The following is a 20154-nucleotide window of genomic DNA, read 5'->3' as shown; positions in this document are numbered from 1 at the left end:
TCTGTGTTGGGCTTGATCTGGGAAGCTTAAATCTTCTTTTGAAGTTCTTGAGCTGCATGGTGGTAGTGTGTATCGTGTGTTGATTTCTCGTTGCTTTTTTGGCATGCAACGTGAATTGAGTTGCAAATGATGTAAGTTTTCGTTCTTTGATAGGATGAACAAAACAATGATTAGTTTCAGCATTCACGGGTGGAAAAATTGCTTCATTAGAAGTGTATTTTTGTTCTAGCTTACAAGGACATTGAATTCCCCGAGTACACAAGATCGTGCGACGTGGACTTTACAGAACCTATAGTCGCACCTTCCATATTGATCTCTAATATCGTGGTTAAAGAACAACTTGCTATCATTCCACGAGAGGCAATACTGGTCAACGTCATAAGTGGATTAGACAGATCTGGCATTCATGAAATATACTTTCAATCACAATCAACGATATGATTGAAAATCTTTCATGGGGATATGTTAATGGATGTATCTATGTCCTGATACCTCCGCACTTGGATAACTTTATTCACCTGCTTTGTAGGCCACATAGGCTCTGACTTCGGAAAAGATCTACACATAATCATAAAGTTTGATAATGCATTATAACAGAATTACATATTGTAGCGGAGTATATCTCCCATTCACAATCATACACTATGCTAAGGGCCTACGACTGTATAATCATGGTGCAGGTGCGGTCTAGAGTGTGATTTCATCCATGTCTTTAAGTCTAATCGCATATAATATTCTTATGAGCGTGTAAATCGACAATATCTTTGTCGCTTGCATCTTGCTCACTTGACTAAACAGTGACTATTATCAATCAAAACCAGTCCATTCTGAATACCTGTAAGTAATATGGCATGTCGCTAATATCAATTTTGCTATAAGGTTTCTTTCAGGTTCTAAAAAGCACTTGTGACATGGAGGTCCGCGATTTTGGTCAGTGATCAATCTAGCTTTGCTTGGCCTATGGAGTAGCTTGGTTATTCACCGCTTTTGATGAGCTTCTAGTGTGTGAATCTGGACACCTTGATAGTTGGGATTTTCCTGTCCGGTTTATTCAATTTTGTGGGGCTTCAGTCAATGCCAGCCCCTAAAGTGTGAAGAGATCTGCCTTTCCTTACATCTCGCTTCTCATGTCTCTTGGCACACCTATCTCGTATAAAAGGGGAGTAATAGAATCTGAGACAATCTTAATATGGAACAAAAAGCACAATAATACCACGATTGATGAAGACATTTCCTGATTTGTCCTCGAGCCTTTGATCACGTATCTCATCGCGACCGGAAACCAAGATTTGCTAGAGCCTTTTAGAAACAGTCGCTGTTGTCACTTACTCATATCACACTGTCATGAATTTGACTCGAGGAGTGTTATCACTCCTCAAATTTAACGGAGAGGTAAGAACAAAAGAAGATGCATGGAAGGCGCTTACGATAGCCATAGTTACGTCTGGTCGGCTTCCTCAACTCACATGGATCTACAGAGCCATGGATATGGGAGTCGTGTATTTTTCTATTTGCTTGAGGTCTCAAACTTGCGATTATATCTTTCTATTTATACTACATTTGAAACATAAGCAGAAAGAAATTAAGGTAATGTATTTTGGGTGTGGCGGATTATGGTGAATATATTGACGACTCTTGGTATCTGATGCTTACAAAGTTATAACCCCGCTTCAAGTTCGAAAGATTATGTTTGCGAGTGCTATAAGAATAAGAGTAGATAGCTTGAATAGCGGTCATAGAGCCACGTCCAATGTAGCACCGGACCCTGATGTGTTTCGTTTCGGTACAGGGCTTCTTTGTCATTAAATTTGGAACCTATTCTGAACCATGCTCCTGCTTTGCACCTGGTTCATTACACAGTCTTGATTCGACTGAGTACGAAAGTGTCATCCTATAAAACATTGGGTTTTGTGGTTTGACTGTCATTTTTTGACTCTTCTGTCGTATTTTCATATCCAACCTCCACGGTTTTTCCTCGACAACAGTTGAGAGACTATAAGCTACGAATTCGAGATTCTGCATCGGTAGATACCAGAACTTACATCTGCACTTGACGTTTCTTCTGTCCCTGCCTACTCCTGCAAGACTATACTGCAGAGCAACATGCAGTTGATAACTTTATTTATAGTCAGACCCCAAGGTCTAAGGGATTAAAAGCTTGATTCAAGTGAGTGAATTTGCCTAGCTTGAACCATACTCGACGAGTAAGACTCATATCATTCGGATGCAATATGCCTAATAAGCCTCTGCAGTCCCAAGGCTCAATGCAAAATTCGTTGTTTTAAGTATAAAAGGTCGCACAGTTCCAGCATCATTGCGCCAACCTAAAAGCTCGAAGTGCTAGTAATGAAGAAATTGGTTTTTGCTGATACAAAGTTCGTTACGCGCAAGCTTGCGGGTAGTAAATGTTGCATGTAAATGCATGCAAGCCTTCGAAATCGAGGTGCAGATGTTGGGGAACGTGAAATACAGGTTATGCAAGTTTGACAGCAACACCTTCATGCTGTTTTCTGTCTGAATATTCACTGCTATTTCATTTTTTTTTTTTTGAAGGTGACCCGAATGTTGTCAACGTTCTTGGTCAAATCATGCCATAAAAAATGCTGTCATGTAAGTGCCTCGAAAGGAATAGATGGTTGCAAACACACTGACTCAACAGATATTTCGGTTTGTTCCTCCATTATTCTTTGGCATAGAGATTGAATTTGTGCAGATTGTTGTCTTTATATATCTTATATTGGCTCCAATTCATGAGTGTTTACGGCGCTGCTTGAATCACGCGAGAACGCCCGTGAGTGAATGGTCACCAATTTCCTTTGGCTTTCAAGCGCGATCTTGAGTGGACATAATCAAAATCTTAACCCTCCATTATTTCCGTTGGTTATGAAGACTAGATCTCTGTTGTGTGAGATTTTTCGTGGTCGAGTGGAAGGATTCCCATTTGTCTCGTTTAAGGTGAGCTAAAGAGGTATGAAGTCGGATGTTTCAATTGTCATAAAGCCGGATGAGACTATACATGTGTTTTCTTTTCATTGATACTGTCAATACTGCCTTCGATTGGGTGATGCAAGCTCCAGCCTTCCTCATGCGGCGATGAAGAAAGAATTTGGGTGTACCACCCCCAAGTGTTGGTATTGATGTTCATTTTTTTGTCCAACATTATTGTGTACCTAGTAACATGAGAAACTTTACTCCCTATTCAATAATATGAAATGACAACTGTTCAAACTATATGACAATATTTGGTGCTCAGTGGGTGGTTTCAGTCTCCAATCAAGAGAATGAATACTAGAATCAATATAATATTGAAAACGATAGTAACGACTCACTCAAATTAAACCTTGCCTAGTATCTACATTTCCAAATGGAATTTCATGAATTAACTTAAACCTTATGCTTCCAGAACGTAATGATGTCATGAGACTGACTCCCATGTCCAAACTACTGATACCGAATTGGACCTCTAACCGACAGCTCAGAACACAGTTCTTGCCATCACAATGCTATTGGTTCAACTGGTGTGATTAAGTCAAATCCAAGATTCACCAGACGTACAACAAACTCAGATTGGAGATCTAAAGAAGAGTATCTGTCGTACCAAATAAGTTTCGCTGAGACTAGCGAGCTAAATTTCTTCAGTTACCTAGGTAGGTTTGTCCCCAAAAGGCGCTAGTGAATAGCACCGACCACAAGATCGGATGATCCTTTCTTCACGGTGGACGAGATCTTATTACTCTTTGCGATCGGAATGTGATTGGTTCTTCTAACATGATTACGTCAACTTCGAGATCCGTCAGATATGCAACAAATTCATGTCGGAGATCTGGACTCGAGTTTATTCACCCATGTATCGTTCTAATAGGACTAGTGTCCATGGCATACTAGTGATCTTCCAATATGATAAGTAGTTAGTTTTAGCTTTCGCGCCAGCATCGGATTCTGTCTCTCCAAAAAAGAATGGTACACAAATTTCCCTTGCGATCGTGATATTATTGGCTCTCTCGACTAAATTACGTCAAATTCGAGATTGAGCAGATATGCAACAAATCATCACCTGAGATCGAAATTTCGACGATTAGCAAGGATACGACTAGTGCTATACTTTTTTCTATCTCTGAGAATTTTTGATTGAGAGAAATTTTGAATATGTTTACCGAACCTGAATGAGTGTTGTCATTATGATTTTTCACTGTCGACTCTGTTTGTAGGTTGTTATCATATTATTTACGCCATGGTCAGGTCAGATCTCATTTCCCACAAAACTTTTGTATCAACTAGTTACAATGACGAACAGAATTCTACTTATTCTCGTTATCTCTGGGATTCTTAATTATTCTTGTGGCTCTCCAATTGAGATAGGGGTCCTTATATAGGTGTTTATTTAAATATTTAGAAACTGAAAGGTCGCGGCTTTTGTGATCAAGTAACGGACAATTCACTAATAAGCCATGGATCCCTAATTTGATCAGTCATGATTTACCTAGCTGTTCTGGGCCACTCTGCTCAAGCGAATGAGCTGGCTTGGGATGACTTTATCTCCATGTATAAAGTCTATCACTAACTTTTATTCGCTGCACATATTTTTGAGGTAAACCTTCTATCAAATGAACTTAGGTGCCATTGCAACTTCCGTTCAAAACATCTACGTGTGCTAGAAACTTCAAGCATTGGTTTTCAACAATTCTTGGTGTCTTCTATTCCGAGGAGAAAAATAATTTTTGACACCATAATCTGTCATATTTGGTGCATCAACTCATACTATGACTCGTATTCTAATAATACCCACAATACTGACAATGAATGAGAAACACAAGTTGCTGACAATTTAGAGCGATGAGTATCATTTGATTTTTCAGCTCTAGAGTCATCTTTACTTCTACTTCTACATATTGAACACATCATAAGTCCAAATTCCGATTTTGTTTTGGACGACCTGAGCATCATGAGATCTCTTCTGCCTTTTCTGTCTGTGTTCTAATATTTCTTGATCTCCTTGCGGTATCATAAAGATACGAAGATGGTCTCTTATATAAATCACGTCTGTAAAATGGATGTCTAAAGGGGGGAGAAACAGCTCACATATTTGTGGTATCTAGTAAATGCTGCACACATGAAAGGAAGCATTGCCAGCACGGAATATTGAGGCGCAGTACACCTAGGTAGGGAGCGATTGAGCAGCCATTCACTAGTTGTATCAACGAGACAACTTCTCACAATTTATCTCCCTTTGATGGTTATATAATAAGCTATTGCGTTCTGCTCACTTGGATCTTATCAATCAGTAAAATTATATACTAAAGCTTGAAGGGGCCCTAGATCTGTGGCAATACGGCTAGCAGTATTAGTTCATGTAGCTATGAGCAGTAATTTGAGCGTAAAATTAACCTTCAAGTTTATGGTCTGAGTTTGACGCGACCCTATTTTTACTATCGTCATTATTTCTTGTCAATTCTGACGATTCTTGCCGTTGATCGATTCCTGATCTCCGTCTCATCTGATCTCTCATTTCGATAATGCAGATTCATGCTTTATCTTAATCTTGGTAAGAATCATAATAGAATTTTTTCTCAACAATACACACTCTCCTAATTGAATTGGAAAATTGAATTACATTGTGCGCAGAAATAGGTCTCAGACAGCAAGATGATATTTATACATTATCTTTACTGTTCTCCTATTCATTACCGAGATTGAATTTGCTTGTCAAGATCAACCTAAAACTTTGACCCCAACAATAATCTATCAATATATTTGTCAACAAGATTTCTGTGCTGAGAAAATGCAGTGCCTTGCACCTATGGCCCAAAAGTCTCTCCAGATTGAGGTACTTACATTCAAAAGCAAAGAGCGAAAGGATGATATATATACACCTACACATATATAAATCTAAATTCCAGCCACCTTCTCAATCCGAAATCAACCACCAAGAATTATTTATGAACCTACACTCATCATCACAATTTCCTAGATCTTAGATCTCAAACCTAAGATCCGACAAAGTCCCCCTGTATAAACCCCCTCCATTCTCTTCCAATTCAACCCCAGAACCTCAGACATAGAGATCGGTTATCGTTGTGATGTGGCACTGTGAGCCTGTTTTCCTCTCTTATACCTATACACTGTCGCGGTTGAAGTCTTAGTCTTTGGGCTTCTTGGAAAGGGTATGTATGTATATATATGCATTGTGTGTAGTATCTGAGGATTCTCGTTTCATCTTTTGGAAGGTGTTTGTACAGAAGAACAGACGGAAAAACGAAGATAGAATGACAATGGTGAACCAAATAGAATCCGGGCTGGTAAGGGAAGAGTCATCATTGTTCCCTAACAGTATTAGTAACTTCATGTAATACTCGACATATGATACATATCAAAACCTCGCTCATCAAAGCTCAGACTCTAGACTCGAATTTTCTTTCCTTTTTATGGAACATGTATGGATAGGTATATTCGTAACGGAGGAAGTGGACTCTAAATAACCTAGGCATGAGAATATTGAAACTATTTGAACGCGAGAAGTTTACTCAACTGACTAGCTATCATATCCAAGTACCAGATATGAGTGACAATCATCCCCATGCTGTAGTCGAATTCAAATCTTTATGGCAACATTGTCTCGCTTAACATCTATGACAAGGAAAATGTTAACAACGACAGCGAAAAGTCCTTGAATCTTAATCACCCGCGCAGTCTCCCAATCTACCCGATTTCCCCAACCCAGCACTTTCACACCTTCACGCCTCCATTCCACCACACTTCCCAACATTCATGGTCTTCGGCAATTTTGCTCATCTCTTTACCCACCCTCCTATCTTCAACAAGCCAGCTCCTTATATACCCAGACTTCAAAAACAGAAAGTTAAAAATTGAATTGAAACTTTCAACTTCCGAGTTCGGACTCTGAGTTCTAAGCGAGAAATCTCTATTATGGAAAGGTTGAGAACGGAGTGAATAGTGAATTGAAGGATATGACGACAGGTCTGTTAAGCATGAGTATCCATCAGGAAAGAATGAGGAGAGAAGGCGTTGATACACAACCCTACCCCTCCTTCGACCCCAGATCCCCCAAGCACTATAACTCCATCTCCATACATCACTTCCAGTACATAGCTTCCACCCACGTCCCTCAGGCCACGTCTCTCAACCTTCCTCCCATCCTCCCAGTAAACAGTATAAAGAGTACACCGGACAGATCGAATACTCTGCAACATCGAGTATTCCCCACAACCCACACTTACCTATTTATAATCTTTATTCTGTATCCATCACTATCCCCACACCCCAGCCATTCCTAGAACAAACTCAAATCTATTTGACTTGTTGATCAATGAATCGAGTTTCAGAGGGGATAAAGAACAGGGATGCTCAGAAGTGGGAGGAGGAGGAGGAGGAATATATGATGATCAAGATGTAATCTACTTATGAAATTCCATAAGAAATATCATCTCCATTTATCTCTCTACTAAGTCACAGCATATTCCATTCTACACCCCCCATCATAGCCACAGTCATCCCCTTCTCCCAAAACAACACAAACATAAGCATAAACTTACAAGCCCAACAACCCAACCAATCCTTTCTCCCATCTCTCTGCCTCCTCTCCGTCATTCTCAAATCTCATTCCTATATTTCCACTATACTCACTTTTACATCCTCAATTCACTACATCAGCTCCCTTTTCCTCTTACCCCGTCCCACCCCTCTTCTCCGAATTATTTTCAGGAATCACTATATAAACCCTTTTCCTCCCTTAAATACATTCCTCACACCCAAACAGTCAATTCAAACCCATCTTCGATCCAAGGAACAATTTTTGTGTTCCTCAGCACTACTTCACATTCATATTTTACAGAAGACTTTTATTCCAAAACATGGTTTGCGCGGTTGCAAGATTTCGATTGAATTCAAAAAGGGGTTTGGAAGATGGAGATTAAGCCATGGTAAGCATTCAGTGATAACGATGATGATGATGATGATGATGATAACAATAACAATAACGATAAAATATATAATGACAAGAAATTATCATCGAAGAAGAGTTGTGATTGTTCCTACTGTTTCTATGATTACACTCCAGTATACGCATATCTATCTGTTCACTACTACCGATTATCTCACGCTCACCATATGTTCTCCTTCCCCTGAAGATTACATCACATTACACCTATTATCTCCTTTCCCTCCATGACCATTCCCTCTAGTATCTCTATCGCCATGCTGGAGGTGATAGTATGTGATAACTATAAGTATTTGTTTTTTGGAAGTGGAAAGGATGGGGTTTTAATATGTATAATGTGAGAATGAATATAAGAATGAATACAAAAATGAATTTTTCGAAAAAAAAATGAAAACCAGGGAGCATCAAAAGAGAGAATTGAATACGACACCTGCAAGATGCGAAGAGATGAAAGGAAGCGAGAACAGAGAAAATCATCAAGACATAAACAGTCGGGGGAAAATTATAGATAACTGGAAGTCCATGCATCGCATGAGTGCGCAGAAGGGTATTGAATGGGAGCAAATCGATGATCAGGGTGGGGAGGGGAGGGGAGAGAAGATTAGAAGCGAAAGAGAAGATCAGAAGCGAAAGAGAAGATCAGAAGCGAAAGGGGGCGAGGCGCGGAAGTGAGGAAGGAGAGGAGATTATAAATAAGTGGTTTAATCAGATCAAAATCTATTGAGATGTATAGAAATAGAAACAAAAACAAGGACATCAGAGAAATTTTTCTCAAGTGATTGAATAGAAGGGAAATAGAAATAGAAACAGAAACAGATGGAAGCGAAGCGAGTAGTATTGAGAAAACGGGGGGGGGGTGTAATTCATTAGGAGTGGATTGAATTGAATCAAATGACATCCGATGATCAAAATAACCCTGGAACTGGAGGTCAAGTCAGAGGGAATTTTATTCAGCTGGAGGCATTTAATGAATTAATGAATTCAATGAATCAAACAATAAAATGAATCTAACAATAAAACGAAAAAAACGAAGAAGCGAGGACAAGAAGCGAGAATAGATTACAAGAGGAGCAAGTCGCAAGTCGCAAGTCGCAAGTCGCACGTCATAACTCCCTAACTATGGATAGATCTTCAAACAAAAATCCAACATCAAATCCCAATCCTAATCCAAATCCCAATCCGAATAAACGAGGCCAAAAGTAAACAAAGCCAAAGAAAAAAGGAGGCGGGAAGACATAAAGTAAGTTAAGTATTCATCCTCTCAAGTAAGTATCCCAAACAAAAACCATCCAAACAAAAACCATCCAAACAAAAACCATCCAAACAAATATCCCCAAACAAATACCCACTATCCATCCATCCATCCATCCCCAGAGAGAAACGAAGAATATACCAATACCCTTACGAGAAGAGGATGGGAAGTAGAAAGCCATGCGATACGATGTGATGGGAAGAGATGGGAAGAGAATGACGATCTGGGGGATATAGATGGATAGATGAAAGAGAGATAGATCACCAGATAGATAGATAGAAAGAAAGAAAGAATGAATGAATGAATGAATGAATGAATACCTACCTCCCTTTACTAAAGTGTTCCCTTTCAAACTTTAAACCAATCTCAAATATACCCACTCACTCACCTACGATGACGGATTTAGCAACGGCTAGGTAGGTAAGCTAAATCGATTAGATACACACACACAAAACAGGCGACAAATACTCGATAAAATAATCTTATCGATATCATGCATTTTATCCATTTTTACCAATCCATCCATTGTATCATATCCACACAATCCTACAAATCTCTACGTACTCGTACTCGCACCACCTCTCCTCTTTGCCGCCGCTTTTTCCGCTGCTTCCCTCGCTCTACTTTCCGCCGTGACGGGTTCCCCTAGACCTGGTGGTGGGAGCCAAGTCACCGTACCTTCTTTGGCAGCTTGGAGACGTTTTCTCTGACCTTCTTCGCCGGCGCGACCCAGAACTCCGGCTATGAGTTGGATGCAGCGGAGACTATGGGGGTGTTAGTGTGTATTTTACGACATGGGTGAGAAGAGGACGGAAGAAACTAAAGAAAAGAGGAAAGAGACTAAAAGAAAGAAAAACAAACCTGTCATCATTCGCCGGGATCGGATAAGTCACCCAAGTAGGATCCGCATCTGTATCAATAACCCCAATCGTCGGAATATTATGTAGACCACACTCATGCAACAAGATATAATTTTCCAACGGATTCAAACAGACCACCAAATCCGGTTTCAGCGCTTTCCACTTCAAAAGTTTATCTTCATAGCCCGACACACTCTGATCATGAGCATCGACCGCCTTAATCGCACACTTCGCCAGAATTTGATCACCATTAGTGATACTACCCGCAACCCATCGATTAAAAAGATGACAACCCTTCGCTAATTCCGCTGCCTTAACGACTGCGGAATCCTGGCCTGCGCGCGTGCTTACGAAGAGAATAAGACCCCCATGATAAGCCACACCTTCGACGACTTTCGCACAGCGACGGAGATGCGCGGCGGTTTCTTCAAGACTGATAATGTGGACGCCCTGACGAATACCATAGATATATCTCTGATTTGCGGGGTTCCACAGCTGCGTCGCATGGCCCAGATGAGATTGACTCGCCATGAGGAGTTCGAGCGTTACATCTTTCGGAGCGGGAGGATTGACGATGAGTTGATGGGGTTCGTAGTGTTGAGGGACGACGGATCCTAATTTTGCAGTTCGTTTCTTGATGTGGTTGAATCTGTGGAAATCTTCGGCGACATTGGGGACTTTGGGCCCGGGGGTTTTCTTTTTTTGAGGGGGCGCGAAGTTGCGGGTGAGGTGGAGGGAATTGAGTGTGGCTTCGAGGGAATTGGTTTGTTTGTTGTGGTTGTCTATTGAGGCTTCGAGGCTCGAGGTCTCTGTTGAGAGAGTGCGGGATTGGGAGAGGCGGAGGGGTGCAGCGAGTGCTTTTCGGCCTATTTTGAACTTCAATTAATAGTCCGTGTAGACAGAGATACGATTACATACCATGCCGTATCGCAATATTTCTTAATATCATTTTGAGGGTTGTTATGGCTATTTTGACGTTATCGAGACTTTTTTGAGATCTCGGACATTGATATCACGCTAGTGGGGCAACACACGCTAACCCCATTTCGGAGCATTATATTTTTCATGGCGGCGACAATGTTTGAGACAATGATCACAATCATGGAGTAAAAATTTAAATTTCACACGTAGCATAAGATGTAAATTCTATTTATTTGCAAAGAAGGGTATAGAGTTGAATTCCCGCAAAACTATCAAATGGTTATCAAAAGGCAACATGATGCTTGTATGACTCCGTCTAAAAGGTGGAGATCTACAGAGAATTGAAGTCTAACAATATCAACGCAAGCTCTAAAACATTAGGTTAACGGCTCGTAGCGCGAGTCAATGCAAAAACTCCAACAATAACAACTGCAAGAGTTACAATTGCTCCAGGTAATAAGAGCTCATTTGGTACTCCTTGAATGACTTCTGCAGCTGGTGGTGGAGCTGCTGCCTTTCGTGACTTTGATTTAACTCGAGGTTCATCATCGCTTTCATCTTCAGAATCAACGACGCGACGTCTTCGGATAGTAGCTGATGCGGGTGGAGTTGCTACTTGAATGATAGGTGGTTGAGGATCTAAAGTAGCAGCCATTGGTGGCTTCTCAGGATCGTGAACGAATAAGTCGACTTTATCCCGATGACCATTTCTAGCAAGGACAATTGCTTCCAGAAGGTCTTCATCAGTTGTGATTGATACAGAATCACCCTCATCGTCAAGGTAACTGAGAGCAAACCCAGATGAGCCAATTTTACCGTCCTCCACGTTTGCTACACCTCCGACAGCATCAATTTCTGAACCCAACTTGCCTGTTACAGCAGAAATAAGTTCAGCTAAACCATGACTGGCTATGACTTGAACTCTGTGTACACGCCCGCTTGGAGCCTTGAATTTGAATGCAAAGGGAACATCCTCAGGAGGAATATCGTTATGACGACTCAGATGTGAATGCGAGGGAGAATCTACACCAACATGTGAAGCAGAATCATTAGGCGCAACACTAGCATCCACTTGACGTTCATGACTTCTTGACATGTCTGGGGACATCAAAGAACGACCGCCAGTAGTATGATGATGACTCCCTTCACCAGAGATCATTGATTCATTATCATGCTCCAGAGACATCCAAAACTTATTCCATGCTGGACCGCTATCACTCTCACCTGTTTGCATGGTGTTGATTTGCTCCAAGGTAGCATATGTGAGTTTGAGAACATCAACCATGCCGACAATTTCGCCTTGATCGTTCATGACTGGCAAGTTCAAGTAATGTCCATCTGATAACGTCAGTCAATGTGTATCGAAAGAAAATCAACCAAAACTTACCATGCATCTTTCTTAACGCTGCTTGAATAGTCATATCCATAGGAGCAAAATCCGGGTGCGGGGTCATGACACGTACAACAGAGCAGTTGGAGGGGTCCAATCCTGGTGCGATAACACGTAAAACGACATCTTTACTTGTGAAAATACCAGTGATTGATCCTCCATCCTGTACAAGAACAGCCGTGGTGTGGTTCTCCTTCATCAATGCAGCAGCCTCCTTGACGGATGTTCGTACGGTAACAGTGGTAGGTGGAATTCCATTGAGGACGGATTCCAAAGTAGGTCCGGACATTTTTGATCGAAGAGCTTCCACATATTGAATGATTTGTTGTGGTTGACTGGATCCCAATTCAGACTGAACACCTTCTAAAGCATCGTAAAGCTTTCTCGATGAGCTATAAGCCCGCTCCAATTTTTCCATGGCATCGTAAAAGCACTTTGTGATGTCAAGAATACCTGAGATATCTTGGTTCTCGTCCATGACTGGTAAATGGCGAAATCCCTTTCTGACCATCAAATCCAAGGCATCGGTAGCACTGGTGTCGGTTCTCGCACAGAGAGGATTTTTGGTCATAATCTCTGCGATTGTGATATTGGCGGCCTTGATTCCTGCTCCGACCACTCGAAACGCCAAATCTTTGGCAGTAAAAATGCCTGCAATACGATCGTCATCATCGGTAACTAGAACGCAATCTTCTCTCTTTGCGGCCATCAACTGTGCAGCCTCTGCTACCGTGGTATTTGGCTTGATCTGGAGGGCTTGACTGGGACGAAGGGCGAGAACGGTTCCTGGCGGGGCTTTTCTTGTTTGACGAGCACGACCTGTCGTCTTGCTCTTCTTACTGAGATCCGTCTCGATCTTTCTCCGGATGGCCTGCGGAACTGTCAACCTCGATTTACTTTTTTGACGTTTGATTTGCGGCATGGTGGGATGGTTGGCAACTGCAGACACCACGAACGAATTTCTTGATATGCAAAGGATTTATTCCAAATAGCGACGGGGGAACACGATGAAACAATAATGTGAAAATAATATAACGTACCTCATCCCTCTTGGATTGTTTTGCTCTGCTTGCACTCATACTGGATCCACCGACTTCACTTTGTGTATTTGGAGTCGTTGCATTTGTCGCATGAGAATCTTGTGCGGGTCGAGGGATATTCGACGCCGGACTATTGCTAAAGACAGGCAATTGACCACGCGCCTGACCGCTGCGACTTGGTGTCCCACGCATTGTGCCCGTAGTGGATGCCATGATTAATCATGCGCTCACAACTTTATGAACGAGGGTACCTGATTAGTTAGGTTGTAAGGGGATTAGGGAGTTGGGTAGTAGTTCAGTCGTTCGGGACTTTTATTAAGTACAGTAGTAGTATGTATGATGATATGGCCCAAGGAAATTCGGGATAAACCAATAAAAAAAGTCAATTGTGCATCATCTAGAAAGTAAGTAAGTGATTGGAGAATGGATGAAGGAGAGTTGAAGAGGTGTAGATTAATTAAGTTTCGAAGTTTTCGAAGTTTGGAAGATGTTTGGAAGGGATTCCGATGAAATGAAATGAAATGGGAACTAGTAACAATCTTCACGAAATTGAATTGAATTTTTTTGGTGGTGTACGAAGAAGTATCTTTCCGGGACGCTTTGGTAGGTATATAACATATCATCGTCAAGGAGAAATTGAAGTACGGGTGATAGTTGATGGGGAAACACCGAAATTCCCATTCAATACGGTACTGGTACCATACCTGGACAGCCCACCAGTGGAAGAAGAAAAGAGGGAGTGAATCTTTGGTACACGATTCCACCCGGAGATTGAATTGAGGACGATATTTCTTAGGAGAGCTCGAAAAGGAAATTTCAAATTGCTGTGATCTCATGATATGATTGGGGTTAAAAATAGATACGTGAGGATTCTGAGTATGTACTAGGTGAGGACTAGGTGAGGACTAGGTAGGTACTAGGGACAAGAGTATGTGAATCAGTTTCAGATTGGAAATTCAAAATGATTCATGGTGAAATCATGTGTGATGTGTGATGTGTGATGTGTGATGTGTGGTGTTGTGTATGTGTATGTGTGTGATATGTATAGTATGTGTGTGATATGTAGCTAGGAAGTAGTATGTCGATGCCAATGTAGATATATGTAGTATAGCATGGAGGATCTCAGATGTAGCAGAATTTCGTAGGTAGGTAGTCAATCATATAACATTTATATATAACATAACCCACTAGGTAGAGATATAACATTCATATAACATTTATAGAAGTTGTATAGATGATAAAACATGTAGGTGGTGCCTAGGTATATACAGTGTAGACATAGATAGATACCCAGTCGATACATAAGTACAATAAAACAGAGGATAAAACAGAGGATAAAATAGAGCATAATTAGGTATAAAATATACAAATCATACAAATTACCTAGTACACAAATTACACAATAGACCATTCATATCTTATTAATTTAACCATCATCCAATACCGAGTACTGATTACCACCAGGTAGATCGTTCCCTACTTATTATCTTCCTCAATCACCTCAAACTTGACTCCCCTCCCCTTCCCTTCCCTTTCCCTTCCCTTCCCTCTCCTTCCCGTCTGGTAATCTGAAAAAGGGACCTCGGGAAATCATCAAATTGACTTTGTATACCATAATGCCCATCTCCCTCTCTCCCTCATAAACCTTTCCCTACCTGAGTTAAGTGATTGGCCATCCGCACCAAATTATTGATTTTGCTTACTCTCACCATTTTAATAAAACTTTATCCGAAGTTGGATCTTTATAAAAGCGTAGGACAGTTGAATTCCAATTCAATTCAATTCAATCCATCCAATCCATCCAATCCATTGTACACGGATCATCTGATTAAGCTATTTTATCTGGTATTTTATCTTGATTCATCTCGATTTATCTTTCATTGGTTAATTAGTCCAAATTCGTTGCTATCCCAACCGACCCTCGGATTTGTTGATTTTGGCGCCTGAGATAACATCAGCTTTCAGGACGCGCGCTGGACTATCTAAACCTTCAATTCCTCTCTTCGCTCCCCTCATCCTTCATTTATCTCTCCACACCTCCCCACAAATTCATATCCAGATTCCAAAAAAAAAAGATTCACATTCTGCAAAAGAAACAATCATTACATTACATACATTTTAAAACTACCAAAGTAGATCACTCTTCCTCGACCGGAGAAGACTCTCGTTAGACACACCTATTAGCTAATTGCTCCTCCATTGACTTCAAAGGGCTGAGGAAGTCCTATATCTATTATATAAAAAAAGACTCAAAAAAGAGTCGATTACTGCTGAACAATCCTGAGATCAACATTTGCCCGGCCTAACGGCTTGCGCTGCGTGAGGTATGTATGTACGATTATGGATATCTAGACCGCTCTATCTTCATACATCGATCATCGCGCTAATTCATGCATTGCATAGTCTCGGAACATATAGGTTTGCTTAATTGCAATACTTTCAATCGACATCATTTCCGAACTCTTCTAGCATTCATAATGCTGTCTAATCCATCCAACAACCTTCAAAATCGACATCGACAACATCGACGACAAAATTCGACTCCAACCGCATTCGATGCAGTGAAGGCAAACAACCTGCCACCGGTCCAAAGACATGCCCACCGACGTGGGATGAGTCTGGATACACGACCACGTCCAATTCAACAGCAGGGTCAATCGGTAAGTAATACTAACATAGGATATCAATCGACACAACAGCATATTTTGCGAGAGACGCAGCAGCAGAGACTGGTTCGCCCGGGCCAGCAGCCATTTCCTATTTACGACAATGACGAGAATCATTTTGTTTCACCACTCGTCACCCCACACAGACAATCGTTCGACGCCGGATGTTCAAATCCATATGAAGTGCAAGGTCATCAACATTCATATTCATATTCCGGCCCAATGAACCCAATCATACCAGTCGATCCAAACTTCAATGGGAACAATGAGTTCGACTTCTTCACGACAAACACGGCAATGACACCAACATTCATGGAATTCTTTCAGGATTCCGAGGTACAGAGTGTCCATTCACAACCGAGTTCTGCAAACCACAGCAGAAGATCATCGAGAAGTATTACTGGTGTAATCTTGGATAGGGTTGCTCAATTCGAGAATCTAGCTTTGAAATCACCATCAAGACCAATTACACCTCCGGATGCAAACTCTACCAGTAAGTTGTCATCCTGAGCTTTTCGAAAAATATCTTCTCATTGTTCTAGATTACTTCCCCCCAGCTCCCCTAGAGAGTCCATACGACCGAACCATCAAGCTAGAACACATCCCACAAAGATTTCGTGATGATTACGACACATCTATGGAGGAAACGATCAAACCTAAAAGTAATCAGAGAACCAAGAATGTTTTTGACGACATGAGACGAGAAGCTGAGATGAAAGCCGAACCTGCCCCACTAGGATCAGGACCCATGCCCAGTGCCAGCACATTTGACTCCGCACCGATGCCAACATCGAATTTCATGAATATGTCAACTATTAACCTCGATTTTATGAAAAATGATCCACAATTTCAAGCGGCACAATACTCACCGACTTCTTCTAATGTTTCACAAGATCTATCATATCCCTCATCTCCAGAACAATCTCGAAGAAATGTTTTCCGAGATCCTTTCACAAACAGACCTATCTTGGAAGCGCCAGACATATCGCCTTACCCTATGTCTAATTACTCTCACGGTCTTCCTGCTTCGGAGCCAGCTTGTAGTTCCCCTGCTCAATCCTATCGACGATCCGAGTCAGTCTCGAGTATCAACCTCGAAGAGTCAATCACCGATACGGGAATTACCATTGATGATATCGCTACCTACATTCAAGCACCGGAACCTGGCGATACAAAGTGGCTCTGCTTGTATCCAGAATGTGGTAAGCGATTTGGTCGAAAGGAAAATATCAAGTCACATGTTCAGACCCATCTTGGGGATAGACAATTTCAATGTCCACATTGCCACAAATGTTTTGTGCGCCAACATGATCTCAAACGACACGCAAAGATTCACACTGGTGTAAAACCTTATCCATGTCAATGTGGAAATAGTTTTGCTAGACATGATGCTTTGACTCGCCACAGACAACGCGGGATGTGTATTGGTGCTTTCGAAGGTGTGGTAAAGAAGACAGTAAAGAGAGGTAGACCAAGGAAGAATCGGCCTGACGATGAAGAACGTGTTGAAAAGGCATCACGCACTCGAAGCAAAAACAAGACGAGTCCTTCAGACACATCGTCATCAGAATACTCGGAAAGTGCCTGCGCCCAATCACCTCGTAGCGATCTAGATATCCTTGATGATAGGCCGTTTGGAGACTATGGCTTCTCTCAAAGCTCTCTCGCCACACACGATAGCTATCAATTCTCTAGAGAAAGGTCCTCTTCGGTAGCCGCATCAATATCTTCAATTTCCTCAATGACATCAATTGCCGAATGCGTAGAACCAAATTCAATACAATCAACGCATGCGCCAAATGGATTTCGGACTCGACTCAACTTTCCTGAACATCTTCGATCAAACTCTAGATCACCCACCAAATCTGCAAATAGCAATTATTCACCGCCTGCTTTATGCCAGTCATCTTCCTCGCCCACGGCTAGCGCCAATCAATATGACCTAGATGCCGTTTCAAATAGTGGCGAACTCAGTAATCTGCCAAATATTACAGAGCAAGATGATATGTTCTTGGAGGCTTTTGCTGTCACAGGAAGTACCAGCATTACCCAACTCGAACGTGATCCAGATCTTTTGATAGGAAAATTCGATAGTATGTTTGGCGTAGCAGCTGATAATTCTGGCATGTTCAGGAATGAAGAGGATGTCTTCTTTGGCAGCCCGTGAGAGAATATTGGGATATTTCTTCCAACTTCTTTGGATTGAAACTGTACACTAGAGGGCGTGGAATTTTAGGATCGGACAAAATAGGATGGTTTGGATGGGTGTAGGATTTAGGAAATCTTTGGGTTGGATGGGGGTTGTTCATCTACCCATTCTTTTTAGGCGTTGTTTATATGTGTGTGTTTTTTGCATTTAGTTTTGATTTATTGATTTTATTTGATTATGAGAATAAGAAATGAGAATGGACGGGGATAGGGTGATGAGGTGATGAGATGGTCTGGGGGTAAGGATGCACAGGACAGTGCTAAGTAATAACAATTGCACGCGGAATATTTATTGTTAACGTCTTTTTCATGGCGTCTTTTTTTGAATTTGTAGATGTGAATGGGTGTTGTGATGATGAATTTGTTGGTTTGTCACGTTGTATTGTATGTCTGGGGAAAAGTTGTGGTTTGATTGTTCTTTGATGTATTATTCTTTGATATATTGTTATTTGATATATTGTTATTTGATATATTGTTATTTGATATATTGTTATTTGATATATTATTTAATATCTTCCAAGGTTGTTATTTGATATCTGTTTAACCCATGACCTCGGTTCACTTGCTCGGTTACTTGCTTAACTTGCGTTCTTGGTTTTGGGGGGATTTTAATTTACTTTTGGATTTAGGGTTTAAGTTTGGAGTTGAGTTTAGGGTTGATATTAATGTTGATGTTGATGTTGATGTTGATGTTGATGTTGATGTTGATGTTGATTGATATTTAATTTTAAAGTTGATTGGAGTTTTTGATGTGAATAGATGGGAGAATGAATGAGAGGAGAAGAGAGAGGATGAATGAGAGAATGGATAAAAGGAAAGAATGGATAACTGAATAACTAGATAGATGAATAAATGAATAAATGAATAATAGATAGATGAATAAATGAATAAATAGATGAATAGATAAGAGAATAGAAGGATATGAGGATTGTGCGAGGATGTGAGGATGGATGAGAGGATGGATGAGAGGATGAGAGGGTAAGGTATTGTGTGGAGGGGAGGGATGGAAGAGGGGAATGGAAGAGAGCAAAGAAGAGAGAGAAGAGAGAGAGAGAGAGAAAGAGAGAGAGAGAGAGAAGAGAGAGAAGAGAGGAGATGATGCTTTTTCTGTATTGTAGGTTGTATAGGGGTAATGGAGTTTGTTTTGTATTTTGTATTTCTGTTTGAATAGATGTGCGTGCTGTGTATAGTAAGCAAATTTGAGTGCGAGGGGTGGAGGGGTGGAGGGTGGTGGTATTGGAATTACAAGGATTTTCTTTGGATGGGGTTTATATGGATGTTGTATATATGGATTTGTCTATATGGATGGATATTTTATAATAGTGGAAGGGTAGGGTGTGAGGTGTGTGAGAGATAAAATGATGTGGAGGGAAGATATAAAAGAGATTTTTTTGAAGAACTTTGAAAGGGATTCATTGGGAGATGGGATTTTATGGGATTGTGTAATGATTGTATGGGATTGGTGATGGTATGGGGGTATGGGGGTATGGGGATACGGTAATACAGGGCTATAAGGGGATTATTAGATTGAAGTTCGTAGTCTGGAGTCTGGAATACTGATATATTATTCTTGTTTTCGCTTTTATTCTGGGCCTACTAATATAAATTTGAGATTTCATATACAAAATCGAGGATTTAGAATGTAGAATACAGAATGTAGAATGTAGAATATGGTATTAACATATAACAGGATATGAAAAGATTGATATTGGACTCAGATGATTTCATTGTACATTAACAAGTAGACTTAATTTCCAGAATTGACAAGCTATTGAGCTTGAAAGTTAAGGGATGTAGCTTTTCTATTTTATGTGTTTGTATTTGTGCAAGTGCTGGGTATAGAACTCTAGTTAGATGTAGATG

General features: G+C 40.9%; 3 protein-coding genes across 3 annotated transcripts; 1 reads left to right on the top strand and 2 right to left on the bottom strand.

The window, feature by feature from the left end:
- Positions 1–9762: 9762 nt before the first annotated feature.
- Positions 9763–11015, bottom strand: EAE97_009418 (uncharacterized protein; the record flags this gene model as incomplete). Its single annotated transcript, XM_038879933.1, has 3 exons — positions 9763–9970; positions 10068–10932; positions 10985–11015. 3 exons carry the CDS (start codon positions 11013–11015, stop codon positions 9763–9765), a joined length of 1104 nt encoding a protein of 367 aa, XP_038729044.1.
- A 354-nt stretch (positions 11016–11369) lies between these two features.
- Positions 11370–13630, bottom strand: EAE97_009417 (uncharacterized protein; the record flags this gene model as incomplete). Its single annotated transcript, XM_038879932.1, has 3 exons — positions 11370–12325; positions 12375–13248; positions 13418–13630. The coding sequence occupies 3 exons, from the start codon at positions 13628–13630 to the stop codon at positions 11370–11372; spliced, it is 2043 nt and encodes a 680-aa protein (XP_038729043.1).
- Positions 13631–15177: 1547 nt separating this feature from the next.
- Positions 15178–18804, top strand: EAE97_009416 (uncharacterized protein). The gene is made up of 3 exons (XM_038879931.1): positions 15178–15741; positions 15821–16576; positions 16626–18804. Exons 2-3 carry the CDS (start codon positions 15895–15897, stop codon positions 18248–18250), a joined length of 2307 nt encoding a protein of 768 aa, XP_038729042.1. The 5' UTR covers positions 15178–15741; positions 15821–15894; the 3' UTR covers positions 18251–18804.
- The last annotated feature ends 1350 nt before the right edge of the window (positions 18805–20154 follow it).

Source organism: Botrytis byssoidea (assembly GCF_014898295.1).
Source record: "Botrytis byssoidea strain MUCL 94 chromosome Unknown BBYS_022, whole genome shotgun sequence".
NCBI lineage: Eukaryota > Fungi > Ascomycota > Leotiomycetes > Helotiales > Sclerotiniaceae > Botrytis > Botrytis byssoidea.
Note: the sequence above shows the minus strand (reverse complement) of the source record. Positions and strands in the feature narration are given on the sequence as shown.